Below are 12,973 nucleotides of genomic sequence, written 5' to 3' on the forward strand. Positions count from 1 at the left end.
ACATCAACCCTTCAAACAGAAAAACCAACCAAAACATGAATGGATAACATTTAATTCAGCAACATCCAAAGAACAGCCACTCTCATGTTAGGATAATATCATATACTGCAACCCTCTAAACAGAACAACTAATATCAGGCATTTAGATACAAAAACATTCTCTTGAAGATGTATATTGCTGAAAAGTTCCTTTTCTAACTCTCTGTTATATTCAAACAATTTCATATAAATTATAACTAGTAAACAATTGTATAATTTAAAACTGAAATTTCGATCTTCATTTAAGAATTGAATGCTCTTTTTTGTAAATTTATTGGGGTGTAAAAGCGTTGACCGAAATACATTTTGTTCCGTGCTTCATACTAAAAATGTGCGCACGGTCAACGCTTTTACAACCCTATAAAGTTACAAAAAAAACCATTCAATACTTATAATTACATTTTTACCTATAGGATCATGAAAACGCGCCTTTTATCAAGTTTTTATTTCATTTACCTGTGCACTTTATTGTGGGACCTCGTGTCATCATGAATGAAAAGTTGCATTGTGTAATGCAATTGATTAAGGAATATCACGAGATTGCTAGTTAGCCAATCAGAATAACGTATTATAATGAAACATACATCTAATGTAATTATAGTAAATTAAAAAAGAGATCAATGAAACCCAATACGACCAAATACTCGACTATATCAACCACTGATTGTATTGCCCATAAAAGACCAAATACTCGACTATATCAACCACTGATTGCATTGCCCTTACAAGTGAAAGTTTGTTAGGTTTTGACATTCTTATTCTATCGATTTAACCATTAACTCTGTCTTCCTATCCCTGATTGTATCATAAAAATTCGTACGCGTTGATTTACGTTTCCGAAATCTGCATTCGAAGGTAATCCATTCGTGAATTAGGTCTGACTTTGTCGGGTTTCTCTTTCAGTTATATACTACGTCGCTTCTTGGTTAACGTTTTATAAACTCATAAATTGGTGGAAACAATTACTTGATTCTATCACATATATAAATATCTATGGCGGTATGAGTGTCGTGTCTTCCTGTACCTTACATATATAAATATCTATGGCGGTATGAGTGTCGTGTCTTCCTGTACCTTGTATGGTATTGCTATGGAAAATGACAATGAAGGATGTCATGATGTATTATATATAAGAACGGATATCTTATCCAAATATTAGGAATACAAGTTACAATATACAATATATGGTTGCTCCTGTTTTGTTCATTGAAGGGAATGGAGAACAAAGATACAAGTTTTTGTTTTTTTTGTTTTAGGAAAGAATAAATCGTACTTTGTTAAAAACAATCATCATAAAGATTCATATAATAAATTCTCTGAAACCGAAAACTGGATTTCTTAATTGATAACATATTTGCTATACGTTTGGAGGACGTGTTTTAAAAAAAATACAATCAGCATTCATATGAAACGAGCTGTGCTCCACTTCTTGTCGACCTGTTCCACTATTCATATTAGGCTAACTTCATACAGGAGCTTCTTAGGTAGAATAAAGAGAGGCTAACATTATCCTTTAACTTCGCTATCAAGATGATTAATCTTATCCGTTAAGGAAAACAAAAAACAGGTACGTAAGCAAAACCATTTTTACACGCGGCCATAGAAATTAACGATAATGATTCGAATTGGGAGCAGAATGTAAGCATCGTCATATTATGACACTAACTAAAACTGAAAACATTATCCTTCTGCTTTTTACATTTTACATATGAACAGTTCACATCAACCAAATGAAATAATAATTAAGGAAAGACAAGGTTATTTTTCTTATTCAATACGCGCATTCCCTCAAAAAATGAAACTCGTATTCAACCTGCATTTGCTACAATACAAACTCATTTGTATCGATTCCTGTATATCGATGCTTCTCAATAACTAAATGATGAGCACTAGTTTTAAATTAGTTCTTTTTTCGATGCTGAAATTGTTTAACTTGACATAATAGTATGATACCCTTTTGAGGATGTTGTTTTTTTAAGCATATAAACATAAATGTGTCCGGGAATGCGTCACATGCCCCGCTTGCATATAACGTTTTAAAGGGACATAACTTAACAAATACTGCAATAATGACGCTTTTTTGAACTTTTTTGTTATCTGAGTTTTGTGGTAATAAGCAGTGTATAGTTTCATAACATTTAGTTGAGACAAACTTGAGTGTGTGAACAGAAACGAAAAATTCAGCATTTTTTTTTTCATTTTTATAGGGACACAACTCTAGAACAATACAAGAGACGCCACAAAAATTCCAACTTGATCTGTGTTTTGTGGTATTAAGCGTTGTGTATGAATTTAATAAATTTTGGTTGAGGCAAACTAAAGTTAGAGAACGGAAATGAAAAAAATCAGCAATTAATTTTTCCATTTGTAAGGGCATAACTCTAGAACAGTAGACGTGCAATCTAATTAAAATATTGATCTCTGATTACGTTATACTACTCATATGTAATAGTATAACGTAATCAGAGATCAATATTTTAATTAGATTGGTAGACGTGACGCCAGCAAAATTAAAAGGAGTAGGTCCGGTAAGGGCTGATTTTGGCCTCAAATTTCAGGTTCATCTAACGAAAGATTTTGGACACTTTTTAAACACTTAAGTGTCTATTTCAATTGATTTGATTAGTTTTTGGGAAAGATTTTAACTGATCGAGTCATTAAAAACGCTCCGATTCAAGCTTAAATATGAAAAATCTATCAAATATGCCAAATAACGTCACTTTTCAGTTGGTTTTTGTCAAAAATGAAAGTGGCCGCATCCGTGTTCATCCTCAACCTTTATTTATGTTATGTATTATCGTCAAATACAACTTACATTTCGATATTATGAATGAACACGAATGCGGCCACTTTCATTTTAGACGGAAACCGTCTAAAATTTAACTAAAATGCACAAATTGTGAAGATTTCAGTAATTTAACATGACTTAATGATGCAAGAACCCGATATATGTACATTGTATTGTCAAAAACAGCCTATATTTATGTAGCAGAAGCATTCTACTTTCCACTAAATAACCAAAAGATTACAATTTCACAATTTTGTAAAACTGCTATATTTTGGGGCCAAAAAGGGGTCTTACTGAACCTACTCCTTTGATCCGGGTTTAGTGGTACATTAATAAGCATTTTGTATTTCAGGCGCGGATCCAGAGGGGGGTTCCGGGGGTTGGAACCCCCCCCTTTTTTTGGACGATCAATGCATTTGAATGGGGACATGTAGTTGGAATCCCCCCTTTGTCCTGGGTTAGGAACCCCCCCCCCCCTTTTCAAAATGGCTGGATCCGCCCCTGTATTTATAAGTTTCATAACATTTGGTTGAGGCAAATTATAGTTAGAGAATTGAAACCAAGCATGGGACGTACAGACAAACGTACGGACGGACAAGGATAAAACATAGCGGAGGGGACATGCAAATTATTTTGAACGAGAAAATTAAGGTGAATAGATTGAGGTCAGAAATATACAACTACTTAAGGCGGAACAAACTTCATATCACCAATTCATTTTAAGAAGAACAAAAGTATAACAATATTAGTCCAGTGATGTCAGCCGCCAACTGCACCAAATGTTCGTATTGCTATTGTTTGATTGGTAACTATTTTAGAAAACGTTTTGTCTTTTCTTGGTTCTCATATTTTTGGAACTTCATTTATGTTAATAACACTGCAAACATTCAACAGCTGATTGTTATACATAGACATGTTTAAACCATCCGTTTTGTTTATTCATCTTTGTCAAAATTCAAGTCACCATTTTCGAATATGCTTTTTCCGGAAGCGTTATCCACTTTTTGTTTTCCTCTTCCAGAAAAACCTCTTAAAATATCAGACTTTACAAGTCTCCCAAATAATATCAAGTTTATTACTAGTCCAGTTGTTATAGTCCACCAAAACGTAATAACATACGTTAAACTTACTCTATGAAAATCTAAATACAATCCTGAGTAAACACGTAAAATTGGAATTAGGCGGCAAGTAACGAACGTAAAAATATTAGTTAAAGACACAAATCGGTATAGTTTAGTGTCAAATCCGACATGACACATCTGTAAGAGTTTTCTCATATGTAGAAATATCGTATTTATTTCTGCCATCAGTATTATCACATTATATCCTATGCAGCTTCGTATGTTAAAGTTGTATATAAATGACGAAACTATCTGTAAATAAAGGATAAAATCATAACAATTTATAATAGGAATCATTTTTCTCATAGTTTTCATCCAAGAATACACTGTGAGTTTTAAATAAACAATTGTCAAACGTTGTTTTTTTTTTATTCTGGGAGGGGGTAAAATGTCATCGTGTTAATTAAGAATCAACAAAGACTGGTCCTACCTCTCAGTGTCCTTTTCGTTTTTCGTTATTATAAATCTTATATTCATTTAAATGTTCATATTTCGTTAACTATATGGAGCTTTTTTTCTAGTTTTCCTTACTTTATTGGTATTTTTTCAAAGGTGTAACTTTCCTTACTTTAATGATATTTTTCAAAGGTATATAATTATAACTGATCTGGTACTTAATTTATCTTTTTTGGTACATGTTGACTCTGTTCCAGTTTATTTTCTATGGATGATTTTTGAAAAATAATGGAAACCGTGTTCGTATGAAATAGAACGGTGGATTTTCATCAGTATTGAAAAGATCATTGCGTCCGATGGAATGTTTTCTTCAATTGTTTGCTTTGTTTAAATTCAATTGTATAATTATTTTCACGGCCGACACTCGGCTAACCGAGAGATTGGTCGGTTAATCTATATTGAGTATGCGGCTATATGGGCGATTGGTCTGTTAATCGGGTTGGTTATACGTCTGTTTAGAGTAAAACGCTTAATTTAATGTTAAACTTTATTAAATATACAGATTTTTGGCATGTTATCAGAACCAAATCAAAAAAAAGAAAAGTGTCTGACAAAATGGTATCTATCATAGAACATTTTGCACTTGTAAAAACATTTCTTAGTCTGCGCAGTTTTCAGTAAAATTAAAAGGCGTCGCGCAAGTATGTAGCATTTATGCTTATACACATTGCAATTTTTTTAATAAAAGGCGAAACAAACAAATTTAGATATCATTTAAAGGACAAAAAATAGTACTGTGGTTCTAAAAAATAAATTGACATTAGTAAATATTTCATAATTGTAAAATAACGTGAATAATATCACGTTTTAGTGAAAATTATGGGAATAAAGTCTGTTAATGGGTTGGACAATTGAAATTGTGTCAGTTAAGAGTTATTTAGCCACGACAATAATTTTGCAATCTTTATATTTTCCCCTTGAAAAATTTAAGAATGAGATGTTCCTGAGTAAACAAAATGACAATATGGTGCCACAGTATCCTAGAAAGAGCATTTTTATTTTGACTTTCTTTGCATTTTATTGAAGGGTGTGTCACTTTAATATAGCGTGATATGGATTGGCCTCTGGAATATGTATGAATTTTTTATTGACGTTTTCAATCAGCCTTAATTTTTGTGTCTGTTCGAAGTAGCACGTTCTCAATTCCGATTGAAAGTGTCTTTCTAATACAACACAGGGTACATATAACGTGTCCTCGTTCACATATGAACATGATATTTGTCACTGGACGTTAAATCCTAATTCGTCAGCATCATCCAATTGGTTCTTTTCTTCTATCACTTAATCGTATGCTGTTTACAATTCACTCTAAAGAAGTAAACGAAAAGGAGCTAATGCAGCTACATTTGGTTATTTTAAGTTTCAATTCATTTTATTCCGTTTAGTTCCTTTCTACAGAAGTGCAGAGGAGAACTACAGTTGTCTATGGTGGCCGGTGAAGTCCATTTCGCGTTTTCACATATCATATTCTATAAGGCGAAATTGCGAAGTCGAAAACGCGAAAACGCGAAGTCGAAAAAGAGAAATCGGTTTCGCGTTTTCTATTTCGCAATTTCGCGTTTTCGCCATATAGAATATATAAGGCGAAAACGCTAAAGCGCTAAAACGCAAAATGGCATTAACCTGCCACCATAGTTGTCCGCATGTAAACGTCTAGAATTTGTCACCAATATAAGTACATCGCAATCCGTTACTGTTTCAACAGCCATCGGTGTTTCATATGTGTATTCTCAAACAAGTATTATTTTTCTCTCGTTTTTAGCAATTTATCACTCTCTTCTGTCCTTATATATTATTCTATATTCTGCGTTTCCATCCAGATTCTCGTGTATACCATGAAGGTCCGGATTGGGGGTATTGTTTATTTCTGTATTCTTTAAATTGTTATGTCATTTTTTCTACATTTTATTTATCTTACTCATTATTCTTTCTTTTTTTTCATATTTTGTCATCCCAATATATTTTATTTATTTCTCCGAGGGTATCACAAGCCCAGTAGTCAGCACTTTTTGTGCTGACATGAATTGTCATTGATATGGTTATATTTATAAATTTACTGTTTACAAAATATTGAATTTTTTGAAATACTAAGGCTTTTCTACCTCAGGCATAGATTACCTTAGCTGTATTTGGCAAAAACTTTTAGGAATTTTGGTCCTCAATGCTCTTCAATGTCGTACTTTATTTGGCCTTTTAAACTTTTTTGGATTCGAGCGTCACTGATGAGTCTTTTGTAGACGAAACGCACGTCTGGCGTATATATTAAATTTAGTCTTGGTATTTATGATGAGTTTATTTACTTACTGATGTTTAGTTACATTATGGCGTTTATCTCTGATTTATATACTGGTTACCAATGTAGATGACACATTTGTGTCATTCATGACAATTAAACAGAATCAACATGATATATGCGATCATTCTTGGATGAAATAAATATTACTTTAGTATTACACTTTTTGAAACCATTTTTATCAATTTTCAATTTCATGTGTTGTTTCCGTATATGTTATGTTTCATTGCTCATGTGTTGTTTTCGTATATTTTAGCCGCTCGTCTTGAGCCTACTCATTTGATCCGATAACACCCGAAATAGCAATAAAATTATACTTGTATTGCCATTCATAACTCTTAACAGACCAATTAACAGACCGGGTTTTATACATCCGACCCATTAACAGACCAGGTTTTAAATAAAGATTGATTTATGTCACCAAAATACAGATTTTCGTGTAGATTTTTCACACAATGATATCAATATGGTTAACAAACATAATGCCTTTCTTTTTTCGATGTTCAAAATATTGAATGCAAGTAAATTTAACCAATGTGTCATTTTGTGTACATTTTATGTGTGTAAAATGTGTATAAATGTATTGATGAGAAACCCGCCTTTTCATTTTATAGATCGTACATCGAAGCTAGAAAAATAATAATTACACCACCGAATTCAGTACATTGAAGTGTTTTGTTAGACATGAATACTGTTTATGATGAAAATATATTAAGAAAGTTATACAATGAAACATGCTGAACTTTCAATGATTTTCTCGATAACACCTGATTAACAGACTTTAGCCAACCCGATTAACAGACCAACCGCCGATATAGCCGCATACTCAATATAAATTAACCGACAAATCTCTCGGTTAGCCGAGTGTCGGCCGTGATTTTGCGTTTTGTTTTGTTTTAATAAATGGCCGTTAAACATTTATCTATCAATGTGTTTACTCTATGTTTTACTTACAACAAAATGATGTAAAGTAACTTCCCAGTATGTTCCTATCTTTTTGTTCATCTTCATGTCTATGGTATCATATATGAAATATCCTGTAAATATATACATGACTTATTTTGACCTGAGTTTTACTGTTTGTATTGCTGTGTGCTTAGTTTATTCACATATTATATAGCCTGTGTGCATCCTGGGAGTCGTGGCTCAACTTTTAGCTATAGATCGGGCCAAGATGCCAGGCTACATTTGATAAAGGTATACTGAGGGTAAGGGTTGATATCTTACAAAACATGTTTTACCCAGCATTGCATGTTTTTTTATGCCCCACCTACGATAGTAGAGGGGCATTATGTTTTCTGGTCTGTGCGTCCGTTCGTCCGTCCGTCCGTTCGTTCGTTCGTCCGTCTGTCCCGCTTCAGGTTGAAGTTTTTGGTCAAGGTAGTTTTTGATGAAGTTGAAGTCCAATCGACTTCAAACTTAGTATACATGTTCCCTATGATATGATCTTTTTAATTTTAATGCCAAATTAGAGGGTTTACCCAAATTTCACGGTCCACTGAACATGGAAAATGATAGTGCAAGTGGGGCATTCGTGTACTGGGGACACATTCTTGTTTTTATTTGTTTCAAGTTCATTTATAACTAGTACACATTTTTGTTTATCTGCATATTATATATTCGAATCAAAGCAAGGATAAAGGAACCAGACGGAAATTTGATTTTTTTATATAAAAAATCAAACTACTGAAACCAACAAGCCAAAAAAAATAAAGTCGTCTTTGGTATGCATGGATTGATTTTGTGTTTTTAAAAGATTCAGATACTATCTAAATCTGATATGCATTATGTCAAAAGAAACACTGTGATGCTCACATATCAAGTTAATACATGATACGCATGTAATTATGTGTTCCTTTGTGTCTTACTGAAATATTGAATTGAATAGTATATGTAAAGTATTTAATCCTTATTTAAACTGTAATTATTATGTCATCATATACAAAGGAGGGTTGAGACTTGGTGGGTAAATAAATCATACGTAAACGACAATAAATAAACACGAAGTTAAGTAAAAATAACAATATTTAGGATTCATATATATTATAAGTTAAGTAAAAATAACAATATTTAGGATTCATTTATATTATATTGGATCACAAGTCATAATTTGAAGGCTTGTAACATTTAGAATATACTTTAGCCGTAACATATACGAAGAAACAAGCGTGTACAAGCTATTATATTTACAGAAGAGTATATTGCATGTATTGTCTTGATTTAACCAAACATGATAAAAGACAGAAAATAAAACATAAAAAAAATTGGTACTAAAAGAAGAAAAAATATGTAAACAAATTGCCTTTATGTGAGAAGATTTAATGGATTCGTATCGATAAGATGAGTTTGGAGGATTTATAGCAGAGGCGACTCACAAACATGGTTAACCCGGGCATATTCTTCATGTGACCGCCCCAAGCCAGGATCATGTGCCCGCCCCAAACCAGGATCATGTGCCCGCCCCAGGTTGATGTGCCCGCCCCAGGATCATGTGCCCGCCCCAAGCCAGGATCATGTGCCCGCCCCAAACCAGGATCATGTGCCCGCCCCAGGATCATGTGCCCGCCCCAGGATCATGTGCCCGCCCCAAGCCAGGATCATGTGCCCGTCCCAAGCCAGGATCATGTGCCCATCTTCATATACAAAGGAGGGTTGAGACTTGGTGGGTAAATAAATCATACGTAAACGACAATAAATAAACACGAAGTTAAGTAAAAATAACAATATTTAGGATTCATTTATATTATAAGTTAAGTAAAAATAACAATATTTAGGATTCATTTATATTATATTGGATCACAAGTCATAATTTGAAGGCTTGTAACATTTAGAATATACTTTAGCCGTAACATATACGAAGAAACAAGCGTGTACAAGCTATTATATTTACAGAAGAGTATATTGCATGTATTGTCTTGATTTAACCAAACATGATAAAAGACAGAAAATAAAACATAAAAAATTTGGTACTAAAAGAAGAAAAAATATGTAAACAAATTGCCTTTATGTGAGAAGATTTAATGGCTTCGTATGGATAAGATGAGTTTGGAGGATTTATAGCAGAGGCGACTCACAAACATGGTTAACCCGGGCATATTCTTCATGTGACCGCCCCAAGCCAGGATCATGTGCCCGCCCCAGGATCATGTGCCCGCCCCAGGATTATGTGCCCGCCCCAAGCCAGGATCATGTGCCCGCCCCAAACCAGGATCATGTGCCCGCCCCAGGATCATGTGCCCGCCCCAGGATCATGTGCCCGCCCCAGGATCATGTGCCCGCCCCAAGCCAGGATCATGTGCCCGTCCCAAGCCAGGAGCATGTGCCCGCCCCAAGCCAGGATCATGTGCCCGTCCCAAGCCAGGATCATTTGCCCGTCCCAAGCCAGGATCATGTGCCCGTCCCAAGCCAGGATCATGTGCCCGCCCCAAGCCAGGATCATGTGCCCGTCCCGAGCCAGGATCATGTAATCCAATGATTTGTCTACTCGTTGGTTGCTACAGCTGTCTTTCAAACTTGTTTTTTATTTATACATTTGATATAAATTATGACGTTGGTTTTTGGTGGGTTTTTTTTTTGTTCAAATATTTTCACAATTGTTCACGACGGGGATTTTATACCATGTGGTAAGCATTGTACTCGTTGTTGAAGGGTTTTACTCATTATTGAAGGCTGTACGGTGACCTATAGCTGTAGGGTATGGGTTTTACTCATTGTTGAAGGCTGTACGGTGACCTATAGCTGTAGGGTATGGGTTTTACTCATTGTTGAAGGCTATACGGTGACCTATAGCTGTAGGGTATGGGTTGTACTCATTGTTGAAGGCTGTACGGTGACCTAAGTTTCTTACATCTACATAACTTAATCTCTGGTGTCTTATTTGCAATTTCGCCTTTTGTATGTATACAAATTATTAAAATTGTTACATGTTTAGTCATAGATAAACATTAGAGTGAAAGATGACCTCATATTAAAGAAAAGAACAATTACACTATCATACATACACACAGCGAAACAAAAGTAATGACATGGACAATAAAACATTATATTAATATCGGTGCATTACGTTTGCAAGCATTACCATTAAATTTGCGCGCAGCTCAGCTTTTGGTTACATTTGCGCGCAGCTTTTGGTTACATGTGTGCACATTTATTGTATTCGAAAATAACTTTAATTTAAATACCTGCAGAAAAGGGCACCATTAGATACATGAAATTGTTGATGTAAGCCACTGGATCTCGTACTAAGTCTGGATATAAAACTAAGCTAAAACACAAAAAGGTGGAATATAAAACATTAAGTGCACAATGTCTTTGTTAATTATATGTATCAATGTTGACATTTTGAGCACCAAAAATACACTAAGTTTTTATGTGTTTATATTTTCGACAAGAAATAAAGACTCAATTATTTTGTTTCGTTGGAGTCTTTTTGTGGAACAGTATCGTTCTTTTTCTGTCTTGTTGGCGAATACCCAGAATCAACATTCTATCTAAATAAAGATACTATGAAATATTAAATGTCTATCTTGGCTATAGCTACATATAGGTATTACTTGCAAAGTATTTTGTTATATCAACATTAACAGAGTCATGAGAGTGTCGATTTTAAAATCTCAATAAAGCTTATGTTATATCCTTGTTTGTATAATACATTGTAATATGCAGACCCTATCAGCGCTTATTTATTAATTTATCCATTTATAATATAAATTCTTATCGTACAATTTATTGATGTAACTATTTACTTATTGTAATACGCATCTCTAAATGGTCGTTGGTTTTTCCTTAGAGTAGTTTGCACTTATAAGTCATTTGTGGAGCCTTTTATAACTTGCTGTTCGGTAAGCCATGCATCCTTGTTGGGACTGTACTTAAACCTATAATGGTTTACTTTTACAAGTTACGACTTGGATGCATAATAATCTTGAATTGAGACTTGAGAAGAAACATTTTTACTTATTACTTGCAATAATACCACACTTTCTTTATATATGATATATTTATTTCAAAATTGCATTTGATAAAAACAATTCGAAAAGATACACAAACATGACAAAAGCACAACAAAAGAAACATAACAATGGAGAGTTGTCTCATTGACGCTCATACCACATCTTCTTATATCTATATAAAACTAAGTTTCTATACTTGCCATAAAATAACCCACGTTCCACATATAACTCCATGTATCCATGATATCGTGATATTTCTCCACTTCCAGAACTCTACCTCTGGTGCTACATATTTAGGTTTCCCGAATCTATCCAAGATTTCTCCCAAGATATAAAACGTAACAGTAGTCACTGCGCACATAACATACGCTTGCCACACGTGTACAGATTCAATGCCATCACCGATAAGTTCTGTAGTTTCCATACTTTATGTATCACTCGGAAAATTTTGTCTTGACTCTAATTATTGTGATAAAAGATCCGTTCTGCAACGACAAACATAAATCTAATCAATATTTCTAATGAATTGAATAAAATAACTTAAAACAGGTGAAAAAGACGAATCATTTATATCAATAGGTAAAAAAGTCAATTAAAGAAGGAGGATCGAAGTTCACAGATGATAAGGTTAATATAATTGCTGCTTACCCGACAAAGTTTGACCAAATGTTTGTGCTGCATATACAAAGTTCAGATTTACTAATCCATTTTTCTTAGGTTCTCTTATTTTTATTTCATGCCGACAGTGTGTGTTTTGTTTTCATCTACACACAACAAATCACAACAAGTCAATCAATGTGTATATATACACAATACCGGAATTACCGTTTTAATACACTTAAAAGTCAACAAGAAGAATTTATTTCATAATAGAACATATTGTATGTAACTGTGGACACGATTATCATGACGCTCAGGGTCATTTAACATGTTGAGATTGGTCTTTAAAAAAACTACGACAAGCAATAAGGGACACATGTGTATACATATTATTTTCCTATGTACATGATATGTAAACAGTTTTTTAATGTGCGGATTATGAAACTGAAGGCGGAAGGCCGTCTTGACCACGCGTTGTATTGCGAAGCATGCGCAGTTTACAAAGCATGAACCTTCTTTTAAGAATTATGAATTCAAATATTAAACTAGAAAACTAGCCTCGAAAGCATTAGCGAACGTCTATTTAACTTGGGGTTATGTTTTTTTGTCGAGTCTGTCTTGCGACTTTTGCCGACAAAGCGAGACACTATAATTATATAGTCTATAGCGATCCTTAGACCTACATTCCGTCGTGGTTGGCGGCGGCGGCGTCCACAAATATTCA

The 12,973-nt window shown here is 34.0% G+C and overlaps 1 protein-coding gene across 1 annotated transcript; it reads right to left on the reverse strand.

The window, feature by feature from the left end:
• Window positions 1–3,522: 3,522 nt before the first annotated feature.
• Window positions 3,523–12,680, reverse strand: LOC139528581 (TLC domain-containing protein 2-like). Its single transcript, XM_071324615.1, has 5 exons — window positions 12,298–12,680; window positions 11,850–12,134; window positions 10,879–10,961; window positions 7,652–7,734; window positions 3,523–4,200 (listed from the first exon to the last, which is right to left on the reverse strand). The coding sequence occupies exons 2-5, from the start codon at window positions 12,071–12,073 to the stop codon at window positions 3,763–3,765; spliced, it is 828 nt and encodes a 275-aa protein (XP_071180716.1). The 5' UTR covers window positions 12,074–12,134; window positions 12,298–12,680; the 3' UTR covers window positions 3,523–3,762.
• Window positions 12,681–12,973: the final 293 nt, after the last annotated feature.

The sequence above is a fragment of the Mytilus edulis genome, chromosome 6 (genome assembly GCF_963676685.1).
Source record: "Mytilus edulis chromosome 6, xbMytEdul2.2, whole genome shotgun sequence".
NCBI lineage: Eukaryota > Metazoa > Mollusca > Bivalvia > Mytilida > Mytilidae > Mytilus > Mytilus edulis.

Bases quoted from the DNA above. Each gene is read 5' to 3' on its own strand.
- LOC139528581 (XM_071324615.1), bottom strand. From the start codon at position 12,073: ATGGAAACTACAGAACTTATCGGTGATGGCATTGAATCTGTACACGTG. The intron at 10,962-11,849 runs GCAAGTATAGAA...TTTGTGTTTTAG, and splicing joins GGAACGTGGGTTATTTTATG to CTTAGTTTTATATCCAGACT. The intron at 7,735-10,878 runs GTATTTAAATTA...ATATATTTACAG, and splicing joins AATGGTGCCCTTTTCTGCAG to GATATTTCATATATGATACC.